At 46.9% G+C, this 20,410-nt stretch overlaps 1 protein-coding gene across 9 annotated transcripts in view; it reads right to left on the reverse strand.

Moving 5' to 3' along the window:
- Positions 1 to 1,145: 1,145 nt before the first annotated feature.
- The window catches only part of map9 (microtubule-associated protein 9), a 181,389-nt gene continuing 162,124 nt past the window's right edge, over positions 1,146 to 20,410 (reverse strand). For all 9 annotated transcript variants that reach the window (XM_038792282.1, XM_038792281.1, XM_038792276.1 and 6 more), the window contains one exon: positions 1,146 to 1,317. In XM_038792282.1, coding sequence (XP_038648210.1) covers positions 1,195 to 1,317 — 123 coding nt within the window. In that variant the 3' untranslated portion in view covers positions 1,146 to 1,194. The remainder of the gene's footprint in view (positions 1,318 to 20,410) is intronic.

The raw sequence follows: 20,410 nt of genomic DNA on the forward strand, positions 1-20,410 counted from the left end.
GAGGTTGTCACCCAGGATGGGCCTGCACCCCCGGCTGGAGGACCTGTGGGAGAATGGACATGTGGTCAGTGGGAGGGATGGGCCAATCAGTAAGAAAATAACAACTCACATTTGTAAGGTCCCCTGGGTGGAACCCAGTGGTTCATCGCTGCGGCGTCTGCTAGCCTCCATGTGGGTGACTGCTCTATCCTCGGCCAGACCAGTCACATCCAGGGCACGGCCCTTGAAGGTGGTGAGGATTTTTAGGTCTGACAAAATGACCGCCAGTCTGGGCCCTCTCAAAGCGATTATGGTAGAGCTTTTACCGAGGAGACACAGAGAGTGTATCGTTAGCCACACGTGTTGTTTACAGTCGTGGGAGAGGGGTGGATGGAGGGTTGTGCGTTGCATGGAGAGTTGGGGGATGGATGCTCCCGTCGGAGTGGGCAGGTCTTGGCGGGGGGTGGGGGGCAGGCGGCATTGATGTCTACTCACTCGTGCTGCCTTTTTTCAACACTGGAGGCCAGTCCTGGTCACACTTCTGGCATTCACAGCTACCACCATCTCGTCCCAGGCAGCACTGGCTGTCCTATGGCTAACTGTTCAGTACACTCTGGGGAACAGGACATCCCTCCTGGCCTCCATGACTTTATAGGACCCTCCCTAGGTCAGTGTGCCCTAATCCTCTCGGCTCCATTGCTGCGGGCTGGCTGGGGTGGCCGTGCAATTGCAGCTTAAGTGCTGCTCAAATTTGTTAGCGGGGTGTTGGTGAGCGCAGTGCCGGAGAATCGGCTGCCGAGCCTTCATTTACAGAAGCCTGCGAGGCCTCGATAAGTGGACTAATTAACGTTGAATAGTGTTGCCGGCCTCGGTGGTCCAAGCGGTGGGAAGTTTGCGTCAATTCCCGCTTGCTACAGCACTGAGACATTTTTCCAGAGAATCGCACCCTTCATTTAAATTCTTGAACGAGAAATCACAAATTTTCTGTTGAAATTTGGAAAATAAATGCTTGATAATACATGTATGAAAATTGCGCTATACCTATTTAATTTGATAAAATACTATGCCACATGATAACTTACATTATTCGAAGCAAATATATACAGATATTTTCCACATAAAGTTTTATCGTTCAAAGATATAGATAAAAAATTAATCTATTCATGTCATTGTAAAGCAAAACATGAGGTTTATTCACCAGTCACATGTCATATTTTATTTTCCAAATGGTATTGTTTTATTTGGGGGGCTCCATGGAGGTGGTGGCTCATCATGTTGCAAAATGCATTTCATTTTCCTTTGTTTCTTATCACGCTTTTCCTGCTTTTCCTTTTGTTCCTGTATGTAATCAGAAAACAAAACATTGAGAAATTAGAATTTGTTGCATTATATTACGATTACAATTGCTCAAATCTGACAAACACGATGATAATTGGGAAAGCATTGTATAATCTCATGGTTGGGCCATGTAGAAGAGGTTTAAAGGGCAGACTCAGTTGTTTGGAAATTTTACCAAAGTAAATACTGGCTTTTGCTTACACATGAAATAAGCAGTAAGACGTTCAGTTCGATGTTTCAACTAAATATTTAATTTCCTGAGTGAGAGAATATAGATGCAATGGGTAAGAGGTGCTTTTGTGATTTGAAAATTGCTCTATACTCTGATAAAATATTATGCCACACATTATAGTAACTTACATTATTCTGAGCAAGTATGTACAAATATTTTCCACATAGGGTTTCACAGAATCATAGAACCTTTATCATGCAGAAGGAGACCATTTGGCCCATCGAGTCTGCACTGGTTCGCTGTAAGAGTATTCCACCTGATCACACACCCCTGCTTTATCCCCGTAACCTTGCACATTATTTTATTTCAGATAGAAACCTAATTACCTTTTGCAAACCTTAATCAAACCTGCCTCCACCAACCTTACAGGAGGTTTGTTTCAGACTCCAACCACCCTTTGGGTGAAAACATTTTTCCTCACATCACTTCTACTCCTTTTGCCCATTATTTTCAATCTGTTCACTCTGGTTCTTGATGAACTCCTGAGAGGAAACAATTTCTCACTATTTAACCTGCCCATTCCCTTCAGGATCTCGAATAACTCTATCAAGTCTGTTACACGAGGGAGATATTAGGAAATTGGGTCCAGAAATTATATTGAAGGTGTATGTAGGGGTTAAACCGACTGAGGGAAAAAACCTGACCAGAGTCAGAGGGATACGGTCCAAAACTGGCTGATTGTCCCAGTCAGACTTAAACTTGTTAGTGGGACTATACAGGATGCCCGAGATCTGTTGTTCTTCGGGATACTCCTGTCTGACCAGCTATTAGTCTGATGGCCGCTTTGTCTGTCAGTGGGTGGGAGGTTAATTGCATATCAATAGCATTGCTCTGTTCTTTTGCATAAATGGGAGTGGCCAATCAAACAGCCAAGATAACGCTGATGGATTCAAGCCAGGAAACCCCAGCAGCGGACCTTTGTTTGAGGGGCTGGAAGGAGCTTAGAGAGAGAGAGTGAGAGACAAAAAGTTGTTCTGAACACTTACAGCGGAGTAGGCTTTGGAAATCGATGAGGTCATGAAAGTTGCCAGGCAGAACGCTTTGGAAATTGACTGAGAGAGGTCATGAACGATGTCACCGAAGCAGACTTTGGAAAAGGGTTCTGAACAAATGGCCCCAACGGAAGAAAAATTGCTTTCTAAATGCAAGTATTGCCTTTGCCTATCTGCGTAAGTGGAATGAAAGCTGCGTGTTTATTTAAAGTGGTGTTTAATGGGAATTAGTATGTTAAGGTTAATAAACTATTAAGAAATAATCTGCTATTGTTAGGGTTGACATTAATAGTTTAAATATGGCTTTCTTTTCTTTTGTTTGAATAAAGTTTGTTTATAAAATAACCAAGGCCTATTTCTTATATTATCCCTCTTGGAACGAATAGATCTTTCACACAGTTTTAAAACTTGAAAATGTTATGGCTCTGGTTCAATCCCTTAGCCAGTGTTGAGAGTTGATTAGCCGTTCATAACAAGTCTCCTCTCAGCCTTCTTTTCTCCAAGGAAAACAAACCCAACCTCTCCAATCTATCCTCATAGCTACAGTTCTGTATCCCTTGAATCATTCTTGTGAATTTGTAGTAATCCACGGGAGGCAGGAGTTCCGTCACCACACCAATATTTATTTACAATGACGATATTACAGGAGCAGCTACAAACAGTGCTGCCAGCAGTCCAGTCAACTTAAGACTGGCTCACAACGCCTACACAGGCGCTTATATGGGCCCCCTCAATGAGCTATCATTGAGGGAGCTCATACTCCAATGGGCCAACCAATAAAGCCAATTGGAGTTCATTACAGAATTTCTTCTGTACCCTCTCCAATGCCTTCACATTCTTCCTCAAGTATGGCACCCAGAAATGGGTGCAGTACTCCAGATGACCCCTATACAAGGTCAGCATGACCTCCTTACTCTTGTACTCAATGCCCCTACCAATAAACATAGGATAGCATATGCGTTATTAACTTCTCTCTCAACGTGCCCTGCCATCTTCAGTGACATATGTACATGTGCACAGAGGTTCTTCTGTTCCTGCACCTCCTTTAGAGTTTCTCCCTTTATTAAATACTGACTCTCCACATTCTTCCTACCAAAATGAATCACCTCCCACTTCTCGGCATTGAATTTCATCTGCCACTTGTTTGCCCATTCCCCCAATATGTCTATGTCCATTTGCAGTTCAAGATTATCCTCATCACAGTTGACAATGCTTCCAATCTTCATATAATTTGCAAATTTGGAATTCATGCCTGGCACACCACAGTCTAGGTCATTAATATATATCAGGAAGAGCAAGGGTCCCAAAACTGATCCCTGGCAAGTTCCACTACAAATCTTCCTCCAATCTGAAAAACAGCTATCACCACACTTGCAGATGATACGACTGGTGGGTCGTATCTCAAACAATGACGAATCAGACTACAGAAGGGAGATAGATCACTTGGTTGTATGGTGTACCAAAACAACCTCTAAATGCTGGAAAAACCAAGGAACTGATAATCGACTTCAGGAGCACGACACACACCCCTGTCTACATCAATGGCTCCGAAGTAGAGATGGTCGATAGCTTTAAATTCCTGGGGTCACCATCACCAACAGTCTGTCCTGGTCCACTCATGTTGATGCAATAGCCAAGAAAGCCCAACAACATCACTACTTCCACAGAAGCTAAAGAAATGCGGCATGTCTGCATCGACTCTCACAAACTTTTACAGATATGCCATAGAGAGCATCCTATCCGGCTGCATTACATTGGTATGGCAACTGCTCGGCCCAAGATTGCAAGAAGCTGCAGAGTGTGGTGAACTCAGCCGAACGCATCACACAAGCTTGCCATCCTCCCATTGATACTGTGTACATCTCACGCTGCCTCAGAAAGGCAGACAGCATTATCAGAGATCCCTCCCACCCAGGCATTTCCTTCTTCCAGGCCCCTTCCATCAGGCAGAAGGTACAGAAGTCTGAAGACCCGCACATCCAGACATAGGAACAGCTTCTTCCCCACAGCTACAAGCCTCCTCAACGACTCTTCCTTGGACTGATCTGTTCCCTGTAAGGACACTATTCACAACTCCCTATACTGCTCTCGTATGGCCTTGTTCCGCACTGTAACCAATCACTATTTGTTGATGCACCACTGTCAATGTACTCTGTCTATTTTTCTTTTATCTACTATTTATGTACTGTGTACGTTCCCTTGGCCACAGAAAAATACTTTTCACTGTACTTCGGTACATGTGAAAATAAATATCAATCCATCAACTTTTTTTCCTGTCACTCAACCAATTTCTTATCCAGGTGCCTACTTTCCCTTTTATTCATGAAGTAGAATTTTGATCACAAGTCTGTTGTGTGGCACTCTGCCTTTTGAAAATCCATATAGACCAAGGGCCAGATTCTCCGATTCTGAGGCTATGTGCGCAGGATCCGTGGCGTTTTACGTGGAAAAAATCGACGGCATATCCCCATTGATGCTGCAACCGGTGAGGGGCTAGCAGTCCGCGCCTCCATAAAATAAATGGCCAGGTCTGTGGTCGCGGTTGCGCCGTACAACATGGCGCCGGCCGTGCACGGACCCGACCTGCCGTATAGTTCCCCCCTGGACACCCTCTCTCTGGCCACCACCCACCAGTCCCTCCAGCACTCATGGAAGCCCCCCCCCCCCCCCCACCCCGCCGCCAGCAACACAGCTCCCGCCTGACTGTGACGGTGCTGGAAACAGTCCGCAGCCACCACACCGGGTTCCCACACGGCAAGGACCACACGTTCCTGCCCCGTCGTGAACTCGGCCCATCGGAGGCGGAGTATCTGGGGAGGGACTTCAAGTGACGTGCTGAGGCCGTCCCAACGCCGTGCGGCACGCGCCGCAACAACGCCATTTTGGAGGGGGTGTAGCATGCGTAACCTGCGTCAAACAGATGCCGCTCCCGATTTCATAAAAGGGTATTCTCCACCCGATCGTCGATTACGAAATCGGCGTCAGGGAACGGAGAATCCGGCCCCATATCTTTTGGTTAAAAGGTTCAGATAAAACGGTCCTTTACAGAACATGCATCTATCTGAGACGGGGAACAAATGAGAACAAGACCTGACCCATCCCAGAAGCATGAATTAGGTAGGTTGGTAGGTAATTGGTTGGTAAGTTGGAAGGTTTCTTTTTTTCTATAAACCAGGGTAGTAATTTAAAATCAGACCAGGAAAGTGTAAGCTTAACTAGTTAAAACTACTTAGACATAGTTGCAAACAGTCACTGAATAAAGGCATCAATTAATTAAATAAATGAAATAAAAATGGCAGAGCAGATTGCATGTCTTGAGTGTAGAATGTGGGAGTTTGTGGACGGTGAGATTTTCCCGAGCAACATGTCAACAGGATTATCTCCATCTTCAATCTTTCCAGCTCAGAGTCATTGAGTGCAAGTTGACAAAACTCTGCATGAAGGAGGGGCAGAAATTTCTGAGCAGTTTTATCCAAATGAAAATCACAAATTGGGGGAAAACACAGATTCAGGAAGTGGGGGGGGGGACAGATATTTGATTTGATTTGATTTATTGTCGCATGTGCCAAAGTACAGTGAAAAGTATTTTTCTGTGGCCGACAGAACGTATGCAGTACGTACATAGTAGACAAAAAGAATAATCAACAGAGAACATTGACAAATGGTACATCAACAAACAGTAATTGGTTACAGTGCGGAACAAGGGGCCAAACAAAGCAAATACATGAGCAAGAGCAGCATAGGGTGTCGTGAATAGTGTTCTTACAGGAAACAGATCAGTCCGCGGGGGAGTCATTGAGTAGTCTTGTAGCTGTGGGGAAGAAGCTGTTCCTATATCTGGATGTGCGGGTCTTCAGACTTCTGTACCTTCTGCCTGATGGAAGGGTCTGGAAGATGGCAATGCCTGGGTGGGAGGGGTCTCTGATAATGCTGTCTGCTTTCCTGAGGCAGCGGGAGCTGTGTAGAGAATCAATGTGAGGGTGGCAAACTTGTGTGATACGTTGGGCTGAGTTCACCACACTCTGCAGTTTCTTGCGATCTTGGACCGAGCAGTCGCCATACCAAGCTGTGATGCAGCCGGGTAGGATGCTCTCTATCACACATCTGTAGAAGTTTGTGAGAGTCAATGCAGACATGCTGAATTTTTTTAGCTTTCTTGATTGTTGCATCAACGTGAGTGGACCAGGACACTGTTGATGATGGTGACCCCCAGGAACTTGAAGCTATCGACCATCTCCACTTCAGAGCCATTGATGCAAACGGGAGTGTGTGTCATGCCACATTGTTGATACAATGCAGACCAAAGCACCACAGCTCAGAAGACTGCTCAGGAGGGGGCGGGGTAAAACAGAATAGAAATGTGGTTGTAATGGAAGATTTCATGGGGGAGTTGCTGGTCAAAATCCTGAAACTCTGTGGATATACCTATACCACATAGACTACAGCTGTTCAAGAAAGCAGTTTGCCCCCCCCCCCCCCCCCCAACTCCTTCTCAAGGGCAATTAGGAATTAATTTTGGCCTGGGAGAGGATGGGGCTGTTCCCCTTGGAAAGAAGAAGATGAAGAGGATATTTGATAGAGACGTTCAAAATTATTAGGGAGCTGGACAGAGTAGATAGGAGAAATCTTATCTGCATAAAAGAATCACGGACAAAAAGGCACAGAAGCAGATGTGATGCGAGAACAATCTTTTTCACAGACGAGTGGTTCAGGCTTGGAATACACTGTCTGGAAGTGTGTCATTCATTTGTTCATTTGTGGCATTCAAGAGGGCATTTGATGATTACTTGAACAGAAACAATAGGCAGGGGTATGGGGAAAAGGCAGGGGAATGACACAGCCATTATGCTTGTTTGGAGAGCCAGTGCAGACATAATAGACTAAATGGCCACCTGCCCCATAACAATTCTATGATAGCCAACTACAGGGTGTGTGGCCTGCCTGGTACAGGCTAAGGGATATTTTATGGTAGCTGGATAGGAACTTGGAAAGGGACAGGATAAATCCAGTTGTAATGCTCCCTGTTGGAACAATCTACACAGGTAAGAACAGGAAGAGGGTCTCACTAAAACAATATCTGAAAGAGGTGTTAGGTTCTAAATTAAAAAGTTAAAAATTGACAGTAATAATCTTTGCATTATTGCCTGAGCCACTTGAACATTAGCATAGGAAGAGACAGATCAGGAGAATTAAAAGTGACTAAATGTCCTAGGGGGTGCTTTTGCTAACACTGTTGGGAAGGTTTTAAACTAATGTGGCAGGGGGATGGGAACCAGATTAGGAAGTTAGAGGTCAGTAAAGAAGCAGCAACTAAAGCCAGTAAGGTACGAGACCATAAACTCAATGTGACTAAGGGGAAGAGTAGACAGGGAAGAGATGATGAACGCAAAGGTGGTCTGAGGTGCATTTGTTTTAATGCGAGAAGTGTAGCAGGTAAGGCAGATGAACTTAGGGCTTGGATCAGTACCTGGGAATATGATGCTATTGGTATTACTGAGACTTGGTTGAGGGAAGGGCAGGACTGGCAACTGAATATCCCAGGGTATAGATGCTTCAGGAGGGATAGAGAGGGAGGTAGAAGGGGTGGAGGAGTTGCATTACTCATCAGAGATGATATCACAGCTGTGATTAAGGAGGGCATGATGGAGGATTCGAGCACTGAGGCAATATGGATGGAGCTGAGAAATAGGAAAGGTGCTTTGTTGGGACTTTACTACAGGCCTCCCAAAAGCGAGCATGAAGTAGAGGTACAAATATGCAGACAGATTATAGAAAAATGTAGGAGCAATAGGGTGGTTGTGATGGGAGATTTTAACTTCCCCAACATTGAATGGGATTCATGTAGTGTTGGAGGCGTAGTTGGAGCAGAGTTTGTAAGGAGCATCCAGGAGAGTTTTTTAGAGCAGTATGTAAATAGTCCAACTCGGGAAGGGGCCATACTGGACCTGGTATTGGGGAATGATCCCGGCCAGGTGGTTGATGTTTCAGTCGGTGATTACTTTGGGAATAGCGATCACAATTCCGTAAGTTTTAGAATACTCATGGACAAGGACAAGAGGGGTCCGAAAGGAAGAGTACTAAATTGGGGAACGGCAGAGTATAACAAAATTCGGCAGGAGCTAGGGAATGTGGATTGGGAGCAGCTGTTTAAGGGTAAATCCACATTTGAAATGTGGAAGTCTTTTAAGGAAAGGTTGATTAGAGTGCAGGACAGACATGTTCCTGTGAAAATGAAAGATAGAAATGGCAAGATTAGGGAACCATGGATGACGGGTGAAATTCTGAGACTAGCTAAGATGAAAAAGGAAGCATACATAGGATCAAGGCAACTCAAAACTGATGAAGCTTTGGAGGAATATCGGGAAAGTAGGACGAATCTCAAACGCGCAATAAAGAGGGCTAAAAGGGGTCATGAAATATCTTTGGCTAACAGGGTTAAGGAAATTCCCAAAGCATTTTATTCATATGTAAGGAGCAAGAGGGTAACCAGAGAAAGGATTGGCCCACTTAAAGACAAAAGAGGGAATTTATGCGTGGACTCAGAGGAAATGGGTGAGTTCTTAATGAGTACTTTGCATCGGTATTCACAAAGGAGAGGGACAAGACGGATGTTGAGGCTAGGGATGGATGTTTAAATACTCTCGGTCAAGTTGCCATACGGAAGGGGGAAGTTTTGGGTATTCGAAAAGACATTAAGGTGGACAAGTCCCCAGGACCGGATGGGATCTATCCCAGGTTACTGAGGGAAGCGAGGGTCGAAATAGCTGGGGCCTTAACAGATATCTTTGCAGCATCCTTGAGCACGGGTGAGGTCCCGGAGGACTGGAGAATTGCTAATGTTGTCCCTTTGTTTAAGAAGGGTAGCAGGGATAATCCAGGGAATTATAGACCTGTGAGCTTGACGTCAGTGGTAGGCAAACTGTTGGAGAAGATACTGAGGGATAGGATCTATTCACATCTGGAAGAAAATAGACTTATCAGTGATAGGCAGCATGGTTTTGTGCAGGGAAGGTCATGTCTTACAAACCTAATAGAATTCTTTGAGGAAGTGACAAAGTTAATTGATGAGGGAAGGGCTGTAGATGTCGTGTACATGGACTTTAGTAAGGCGTTTGATAAGGTTTCCCATGGCAGGTTGATGGAAAAAGTGAAGTCGTATGGGGTTCAGGGTGTACTAGCTAGATGGATAAAGAACTGGCTGGGCAACAGGAGACAGAGAGTAGTGGTGGAAGGGAGTGTCTCAAAATGGAGAAGGGTGACTAGTGGTGTTCCACAGGGATCCGTGCTCGGACCACTGTTGTTTGTGATCTACATAAATGACCTGGAGGAAGGTATAGGTGGTCTGATTAGCAAGTTTGCAGATGATACTAAGATTGGTGGAGTTGCAGATAGCGAGGAGGACTGTCAGAGAATACAACAAAATATAGATAGATTGGAGAGTTGGGCAGAGAAATGGCAGATGGAGTTCAATCCAGGCAAATGCGAGGTGATGCATTTTGGAAGATCAAATTCAAGAGCGGACTATATGGTCAATGGAAGGGTCTTGGGGAAAATTGATGTGCAGAGAGATCTGGGAGTTCAGGTCCATTGTACCCTGAAGGTGGCAACGCAGGTTGATAGAGTGGTCAAGAAGGCATACAGCATGCTTGCCTTCATCGGACGGGGTATTGAGTACAAGAGTTGGCAGGTCATGTTACAGTTGTATAGGACTTTGGTTCGGCCACATTTGGAATACTGCGTGCAGTTCTGGTCGCCACATTACCAGAAGGATGTGGATGCCTTGGAGAGGGTGCAGAGGAGGTTCACCGGGATGTTGCCTGGTATGGAGGGTGCTAGCTATGTAGAAAGGTTGAGTAGATTAGGATTGTTTTCGTTGGAAAGACGGAGGTTGAGGGGGGACCTGATTGAGGTCTACAAAATTATGAGAGGTATGGACAAGGTGGACAGCAACAGGCTTTTCCCAAGAGTGGGGGTGTCAGTTACAAGGGGTCATGATTTCAAGGTGAGAGGGGGAAAGTTTAAGGGAGATGTGCATGGAAAGTTTTTTACGCAGAGGGTGGTGGGTGCCTGGAACGCTTTACCAGCGAAGGTGGTAGAGAGCGGGCACGATAGCATCATTTAAGAAGCATCTAGACAGGTATATGAATGGGCGGGAACAGAGGGAAGAAGACCTTGGAAAATAGGCAACAGGTTTAGATAAAGGATCTGGATCGGCGCAGGCTGGGAGGGCCGAAAGGCCTGTTCCTGTGCTGTAATTTTCTTTGTTCTTAAAGGGTTGGTATGGGAAAGGGGGGTTATTTTTCATGTAACACTATTACCAGTTCTGGGATAGGAAGAAACTGCATTGAACTGGGGACAGATCGATCCCATGTTACCAGTTCTGGGACAGGAAGAAACTGCACTGAAACAGGGCAGATCCCATATTCAAGAGGCAAGGGCAAATAGCGGAGTGACAAAGGCTGTAAACTACATAGAACATAGAACATAGAACGATACAGCGCAGTACAGGCCCTTCGGCCCTCGATGTTGCACCGACATGGAAAAAAATCTAAAGGCCATCTAACCTACACTATGCCCTTATCATCCATATGCTTATCCAATAAATTTTTAAATGCCCTCAATGTTGGCATGTTCACTACTGTTGCAGGTAGGGCATTCCACGGCCTCACCACTCTTTGCGTAAAAAACCCACCTCTGACCTCTGTCCTATATCTATTACCCCTCAATTTAAGGCTATGTCCCCTCGTGCTAGCCACCTCCATCCGCGGGAGAAGGCTCTCGCTGTCCACCCTATCTAACCCTCTGATCATTTTGTATGCCTCTATTAAGTCACCTCTTAACCTTCTTCTCTCTAACGAAAACAACCTCAAGTCCATCAGCCTTTCCTCATAAGATTTTCCCTCCATACCAGGCAACATCCTGGTAAATCTCCTCTGCACCCGTTCCAAAGCTTCCACGTCCTTCCTATAATGAGGCGACCAGAACTGTACGCAATACTCCAAATGCGGCCGTACTAGAGTTTTGTACAACTGCAACATGACCTCATGGCTCCGGAACTCAATCCCTCTACCAATAAAGGCCAACACACCATAGGCCTTCTTCACAACCCTATCAACCTGGGTGGCAACTTTCAGGGATCTATGTACATGGACACCGAGATCCCTCTGCTCATCCACACTACCAAGAATTTTACCATTAGCCAAATATTCCGCATTTCTGTTATTCTTTCCAAAGTGAATCACCTCACACTTCTCCACATTAAACTCCATTTGCCACCTCTCAGCCCAGCTCTGCAGCCTATCTATGTCCCTCTGTAACCTGCAACATCCTTCCGCACTGTCTACAACTCCACCGACTTTAGTGTCGTCTGCAAATTTACTCACCCATCCTTCTGCGCCCTCCTCTAGGTCATTTATAAAAATGACAAACAGCAACGGCCCCAGAACAGATCCTTGTGGTACGCCACTCGTAACTGAACTCCATTCTGAACATTTCCCATCAACCACCACTCTCTGTCTTCTTTCAACTAGCCAATTTTTGATCCACATCTCTAAATCACCCTCAATCCCCAGCCTCCGTATTTTCTGCAATAGACGACCGTGGGGAACCTTATCAAACGCTTTACTGAAATCCATATACACCACATCAACTGCTCTACCCTCGTCTACCTGTTCAGTCACCTTCTCAAAGAACTCGATAAGGTTTGTGAGGCATGACCTACCCTTCACAAAACCATGCTGACTGTCCCTAATCATATTATTCCTATCTAGATGATTATAAATCGTATCTTTTATAATCCTCTCCAAGACTTTACCCACCACAGACGTTAGGCTCACCGGCCTATAGTTACCGGGGTTATCTCTACTCCCCTTCTTGAACAAAGGGACCACATTTGCTATCCTCCAGTCCTCTGGCACTATTCCTGTAGCCAATGATGACCTAAAAATCAAAGCCAAAGGCTCAGCAATCTCTTCCCTGGCTTCCCAGAGAATCCTAGGATAAATCCCATCCGGCCCCGGGGACTTATCTATTTTCACCTTGTCCAGAATTGCCAACACTTCTTCCCTACGCACCTCAATGCCATCTATTCTATTAGCCTGGGTCTCAGCATTCTCCTCCACAATATTATCTTTTTCTTGAGTGAATACTGACGAAAAGTATTCATTTAGTATCTCGCTTATCTCCTCAGCCTCCACACACAACTTCCCACCACTGTCCTTGACTGGCCCTACTCTTACCCTAGTCATTCTTTTATTCCTGACATACCTATAGAAAGCTTTTGGGTTTTCCTTGATCCTACCTGCCAAAGACTTCTCATGTCCCCTCCTTGCTCGTCTCAGCTCTCTCTTTAGATCCTTCCTCGCTTCCTTGTAAATATCAAGCGCCCCAACTGAAACTTCACGCCTCATCTTTACATAGGCCTCCTTCTTCCTCTTAACAAGAGATTCCACTTCTTTGGTAAACCACGGTTCCCTCGCTCGACCCCTTCCTCCCTGCCTGACTGGTACGTACTTATCAAGAACATGCAATAGCTGTTCCTTGAACAAACTCCACATATCCAGTGTGCCCAACCCTTGCAGCCTACTTCTCCAACCAACACATCCTAAGTCATGTCTAATGGCATCATAATTGCCCTTCCCCCAGCTATAACTCTTGCCCTGCGGGGTATACTTATCCCTTTCCATCACTAACGTAAAGGTCACCGAATTGTGGTCACTGTTTCCAAAGTGCTCACCTACCTCCAGATCTAACACCTGGCCTGGTTCATTACCCAAAACCAAATCCAATGTGGCCTCGCCTCTTGTTGGCCTGTCAACATATTGTGTCAGGAAACCCTCCTGCACACATTGTACAAAGAATGACCCATCTAATGTACTCGAACTATATCTTTTCCAGTCAATATTTGGAAAGTTAAAGTCTCCCATAACAACTACCCTGTTACTTTCGCTCTTTTCCAGAATCATCTTCGCCATCCTTTCCTCTACATCCCTAGAACTATTAGGTGGCCTATAGAAAACTCCCAACAGGGTGACCTCTCCTTTCCTGTTTCTAACCTCAGCCCATACTACCTCAGAAGAAGAGTCCCCATCTAGCATCCTTTCCGCCACCGTAATACTGTCCTTGACTAGCAGCGCCACACCTCCCCCTCTTTTGCCCCCTTCTCTGAACTTACTAAAACACCTAAACCCCGGAACCTGCAACAACCATTCCTGTCCCTGCTCTATCCATGTCTCTGAAATGGCCACAACATCGAAGTCCCAGGTACCAACCCATGCTGCCAGTTCCCCTACCTTATTTCGTATACTCCTGGCATTGAAGTAGACACACTTCAAACCACCTACCTGAACACTGGCACCCTCCTGCGAAGTCAAATCTGTGCTCCTGACCTCTATACTCTCAATCTCCCGTACCCTAAAACTACAATCCAGGTTCCCATGCCCCTGCTGAATTAGTTTAAACCCCCCCAAAGAGCACTAACAAATCTCCCCCCCAGGATATTGGTGCCCCTCAGGTTCAGATGTAGACCATCCTGTCTATAGAGGTCCCACCTTCCCCAGAAAGAGCCCCAGTTATCCAGAAATCTGAATCCCTCCCGCCTGCACCATCCCTGTAGCCACGTGTTTAATTGCTCTCTCTCCCTATTCCTCATCTCACTATCACGTGGCACGGGCAACAACCCAGAGATAACAACTCTGTTTGTTCTCGCTCTGAGCTTCCATCCTAGCTCCCTAAAGGCCTGCCTGACATCCTTGTCCCCTTTCCTACCTATGTCGTTAGTGCCAATGTGGACTACGACTTGGGGCTGCTCCCCCTCCCCCTTAAGGACCCGGAAAACACGATCCGAGACATCACGTACCCTTGCACCTGGGAGGCAACATACCAAACGTGAGTCTCTGTCGCTCCCACAAAATCTCCTATCTGTGCCCCTGACTATTGAGTCCCCAATTACTAATGTTCTACTCCTTTCCCCCCTTCCCTTCTGAGCAACAGGGACAGACTCCGTGCCAGAGGCCCGTACCCCATGGCTTACCCCTGGTAAGTCGTCCCCCCCACAAGTATCCAAAACGGTATACTTGTTACTCAGGGGAACGACCGCAGGGGCTCCCTGCACTGACTGCTTCTTCCCAGTCCCTCTTACAGTTACCCATCTATCTCCAGTCTCTGGTGTAACTATTTCCCTGAAGCTCCTATCTATGACCCCCTCTGCCTCCCGAATGATCCGAAGTTCATCCAGCTCAAGCTCCAGGTCCCTAACACGGTTTTTGAGGAGCTGGAGTTGGGTGCACTTCCCACAGATGAAATCAGCAGGGACACTGACGGCGTCCCTCACCTCAAACATTCTGCAGGAGGAGCATTGTACTGCCTTCCCTGACATCACCTCTAGATTTAAAAAATAACAAGAAAAAGAAAAAGAAAGGAAGAGCTTACCTGATATTACCTCAAACCCTGCTCCTGCTCAAAGGTAAGCAAATTTAAAGGCACTCACTCACCTTCACGACAGGCCCCTGCTCCCGCTTCCCAACCACCGTGGGGTGGGGGGGTTGGTTAGAGGAGGAGGTGGGGTGGGGGGGTTGGTTAGAGGAGGAGGTAGGGTGGGAAACACTCACGAAGTGTTTCGGGTTTAACTGTCACTTGCCAACAGCCTCTCCACAAACCACCTTCAACTTAGGCTGACCGCACTGCACGTATGCAAATTTCCCCAGAACAGCTGATCAGTAGCTCTGCTCTGCTGCCCTCTGCTGGATGATTGCCTTCACTCGAACTCCTCGGGTCCCCTTCGCAGATTCACCTTCAACTTAGGCTGACCGCACTGCACGTATGCAAATTTCCCCAGAACAGCTGATCAGTAGCTCTGCTCTGCTGCCCTCTGCTGGATGATTGCCTTCACTCAAACTCCTCGGGTCCCCTTCGCAGATTCACCTTCAACTTAGGCTGACCGCACTGCACGTATGCAAATTTCCCCAGAACAGCTGATCAGTAGCTCTGCTCTGCTGCCCTCTGCTGGATGATTGCCTTCACTCGAACTCCTCGGGTCCCCTTCGCAGATTCACCTTCAACTTAGGCTGACCGCACTGCACGTATGCAAATTTCCCCAGAACAGCTGATCAGTAGCTCTGCTCTGCTGCCCTCTGCTGGATGATTGCCTTCACTCGAACTCCTCGGGTCCCCTTCGCAGATTCACCTTCAACTTAGGCTGACCGCACTGCACGTATGCAAATTTCCCCAGAACAGCTGATCAGTAGCTCTGCTCTGCTGCCCTCTGCTGGATCAAGTAAGACAAGGGAAGGATCTACACAAAATGTAATTAGCCTAAGGCCTGAATTTTTCACCCGTTCGGCACACAAGGTTGATGGGCACGGAAATAATAATAATCTTTATTAGTGTCACAAGTAGGCTTACATTAACACTGCAACAAGGTTACTGTGCAAATCCTCTACTCGCCACACTCTGGCACCTGTTCGGGTACACGGAGGGAGAATTCCAAATGTCCAGTTCACCTAACAAGCACGTCTTTCAGGACTTGTGGGAGGGAATCGAGAACCCGGACGAAACCCATGCAGGCATGGGGAGAAATTGCAGACACCGCACAGACAGCGGCCCAAGCCGGGAATCGAATCCGTGTCACTGGAGCTGTGAAGCAACAGTGCTAACCACTGTGCTACTAGATGTAGGATCCACTCCCGAACAAGACTGTTTTTAACGAGATCCCATGCTAGACGGCCAGCCTGAAATACACCCTCCAGTCAGACATTGCACCTAGTGGGGACTTAAAAAGTGCACAGGCGGCACCCAATGGTTGTGGGGGACGCTGCAGGAGCTGTCTTCAATAAAAGCTATTCTGTTCAGCACCAATGGCCTCAGCACCCCAGTGGGTATGGAAGGCTGGAGAGCAGGTCCGTTGGGCACCCCACCCCCCATTTCACACACAAGCGCCTGGGCATATTAATAGAGGAGGTCAGTACCAGGCATGTAGTCCTGTTCCCCAGGATTGCTACATGTGATCAAGAAGGGTAGAAGTGGCCGCCCAGGTCAGCACTGATGCCTGCATCGGCCAAGGCTGGGTTGTCTTCCTACATGGCCTGAGTACATTGGAGGGTGAGGTGTGCCACTCTGACATGCCCCGCAACTTGGCTCTCATGGGGGATGTGGCCAGGCTGAGATGGTGCTGCAGGGTATACTAATGAATTTTTTTCTTTGCTTAAAGGAGAAGAGAAACCATAATGTGACAGAGTACAGAATAGGTGTTGGGTTGTACAGTCTCCATGCCATTATGAGATGGATGCATGAAAATTTGAATGAAACTGCACAGCCTGTTCTACCAGTCGTGGTGCAGGAAGGATCTTGTAGGGAGGTAAGAGTTCAGTGCACAGATGCGAGTGTGGCAGGTAGTGCAAACGTTGTAGGATCTTCTCTTCTGAAATGGAAATATTAAAGCAAGAGTACCTATCGCTCCTCCAATCATGATGGCACCATTCTTCAGTTCACCATTGCCTCAATAACCTGTTTCGCATGCACACTGACTAAGTGATGATTGAATGCACTGACATGTTGTCTTTGTCCCACAGATGAACCTTCCACAAGAAGCTTCATGGACACCAAAGACCCCGCTTTAACCCCTGCGGAGAAGACTCTGACACGTGCACCCACGTCACAATCTCTGTGAACCAGGCTCCAGCGCAGATATTAGCACATTGGTGGACATTAGGTCATCAGTGCCAATGATACCGCACAATGGTGAGAGCACATCACACTCACATGAGGATCTGGCAGAGGTAGAGATTGCCCAGGACTCTGGCAGTTAGAGGACTTCTGGGAACCAGGACCATGCTGAGTCATGGGGAGATAATAAGCGTCTGGAGTCATTGATCAGGCTACATTTGCTGTTGTTCAGCAGGATGTGTGGGGAGATCTGCTGAAGGTCCCTGAGGCTCTGGGTGTCATAATCTCTGTAATTGAGTCCATGAAGAGCATGGGCACTGCGTTGACCCTGAGTGCAGTCTCCCACATTGAGAGAAGGGCAACTCTCATAGACAGGCCACTCCAGGAACATAATCAGGGGTTCCTGGGGTTACACTCAAACCAGCAAGCCCTCACACAGGCAATGACCTCAAGGCGTCACTTGCAGTGTAAGAGATGGATGAGGCATTAGTCTCTCTGTTAGGTGCCTGTCCATCAATGGTGAGCAGGAAGGTGCAGACATGCCTCATGCTACCGGACAAGCTACCTGTTTTCTTTGTGAGTTCCCAAGAGGATCCCCCAGATGAAGTTGCTCCTCCACCCCTTTGCCTGTGACCATCGTTCTGATGAGGCCACGATGACTGAGGGGTGGCCAACCATGGCGCGTCAAGCTCCCTCCCAGACAGAGCCTGCTCAGGCTCCTCCGGCCAGAGGATGACAGTTAAGGTCATCAAGGCCGATATGACAGCACAGTCATCATGCTGCCTCCAATGCCTCTACCAAGAGTCAGTACCAAAAAATGAAAATTTAAGCCACCTTGAGGACAATAGGGGCTTCTCATGGGGTACATTACATCTGTTCATTATTGTAAATTTCCTTTATGGCATGGTCATTAACACCAAAAATTTTGAACGCGATTTTCTCACGCGTTGTGCCCGGCACTAATCTGAGCACACTGGGTACGTCGCCGGAGCGGACCAAATCGGGAATCGCGCCGGGCACAAAACCGCATACTAGTCACCTGACCCATGGTGCCTGATGAGAATTGGATCACGCCTTTGCTTTGAGGTCACTATCTGAAGCTAGGGGGAATGGAAAACTGCCACAATAAAATGTTCACTATTAAAACAAGTCACCCCTGATACATGTGAACCCCCTTTCATGTTAATCGTCAACAACGAGCATGCCCGCATCCCCACACCACCAACTCTCTCTCTCTCTCTCTCTCTCTCTCCCCCCACCCCTCCCCATCAATGGGCACAGCGGTCCAAGATCTGAAGCGCCGGATGTAGATCCCGTTCAGAGGATAGATGTGAGCACGCTGTCAGTAGAAAGTCAGGAGTCAGACCTTTGCAGAAATTGAGGAGCACCAGAGCTTTCCTTACAGTGAGTTATCATCACTCTCCTGCCTTGTATGGTGACCCGCTGACACCACATGCCCATCACCCTAGAGTGATGTTACCACAGTCCTTTGGAGGGGGAAACAGGGTGGTTGTGCAGTGTGTGTGTGCGGGGATTAGGGGGAATGGGGGAGAGATAGGGTAGAGTGGGAGGAAGGGAAATGGGGGGTGGTTTGAGCTGATGGACACAACCTCGACCGAGGAGAATCTGGAGACGACGAGAGCCTCCCTGTCCTCCTCGCATGTTGTACCTTTGCCGGGGCCTATCCTCCAGGTCCTCCTCAGGCTTGTCCTCCCAGACCACCTTCTCCTCAGATCAGGACACATGTCCCTCTGCCTCCTCCTTCTCCTCCAGTTGGTCGCCAAACTGCTATGCCAGATTGTGGAGGGCACAGCAGACCACCAAAAAGCAGGAATCCCTCTCGGTGGTGCAGTACAGGGCACCACCAGAGCAGTCCAGGCATCTGAAACACATTTTCAGCAGGATGATGCACCGCTCAATGACAGCATGGGTAGTAACGTGGGCCTCATTATAAGAGGTCTCCATATCGGTCTCAGGCCTTCACACCACGTCATCAGCCAAGACCTCAGTGGGTATCCCTTATCTCCCACGAACCAAAAGGTTATCCTGGGTTGGTCCTCGAAGACACCAGTAATCTCGGCGTGCCCTAGGATATAGCTGTCATGCACGATCCCAGGGTATCGGGCACACGTGTATGATTCGGAGGTTGTGGCTGAACACAATCTGAACATTCAAGAAGTGGAACCCCTTCCTGTGATTTGCGTACCATCAATCACCCCATTGCAAAACAAGACAGGCAGGAATAAACAGAGTCATAGAACAGGAGCTGAAAAAAGGTGGTTAAATATAAAATGAGAGAAAATCGTATGAAAAGTGAGATTAAATGTCAGACCAGAAGTGCACACAGTACAAATGAGTTTATACTGAATATTATCCTGCGCGATGATGCTGGGTCATGTTCTCAAAATCATGCCCAAATGCAATGACTGGCAGCCTAGAAATCAGGAGCCCGTCCACCTTATTCAAATTGAATTTAATTGCTTTTAATTGTCAAGCTTGTTAATGGGACTGGAGTAATATAACAAAATGAGCAACAACAATCTGCCGTAATTACTGTTATCTGCTTTTCTAAGATTACAGAAACCTATAATTGTTGTTCTTCTAAGGGACTTTGGTATGCTTAAACAAGGAACACAGAGTTGGCATGCAGGTGTGCAGCAAGCAACTAGGAAGGTAAATGGCACATTGATCTTTATTGCACAGGGATAAGAGTACAAATTTAAAGAAGATTGAAATACAAGAATAAATAAGTCTTGCTGCAATTGTACAAGGTTTAGGTGAGACTGCATTGCACAGGGATAAGAGTAAAAATTTAAAGAAGATTGAAATACAAGAATAAATAAGTCTAGCTGCAGTTGTACAAGGTTTAGGTGAGATTGCATGTGTGCAGTTTTAGTCTCCACATTTCAGAAGTATATACTTGCATTAGAGGTGGTACAACAAAGACTTACTAAATTGGTCCCTGCGATGAGGGATTGTCCTCTGATGAGAGTAAATTGGGCTTCTATTCTCTGAAGTTCAGAAGACTTAAGAGGCGATCTAATTGAAACCTACAACATTCTGAAGGGGCTTGATAGAGTGAACACCGAGACACGGTTTCTGTTGGTCAGGGAATCTAAAACACAGGGACATGGTCCCTGTTCAGGCCAGCTTTTATGCTCGGTTGTACGAGCCCCAGCTGACTGGCCTCTACCCACTAATAGGGAAG

This window comes from Scyliorhinus canicula, chromosome 3 (genome assembly GCF_902713615.1).
Source record: "Scyliorhinus canicula chromosome 3, sScyCan1.1, whole genome shotgun sequence".
NCBI classification, from domain to species: Eukaryota; Metazoa; Chordata; class Chondrichthyes; order Carcharhiniformes; family Scyliorhinidae; genus Scyliorhinus; species Scyliorhinus canicula.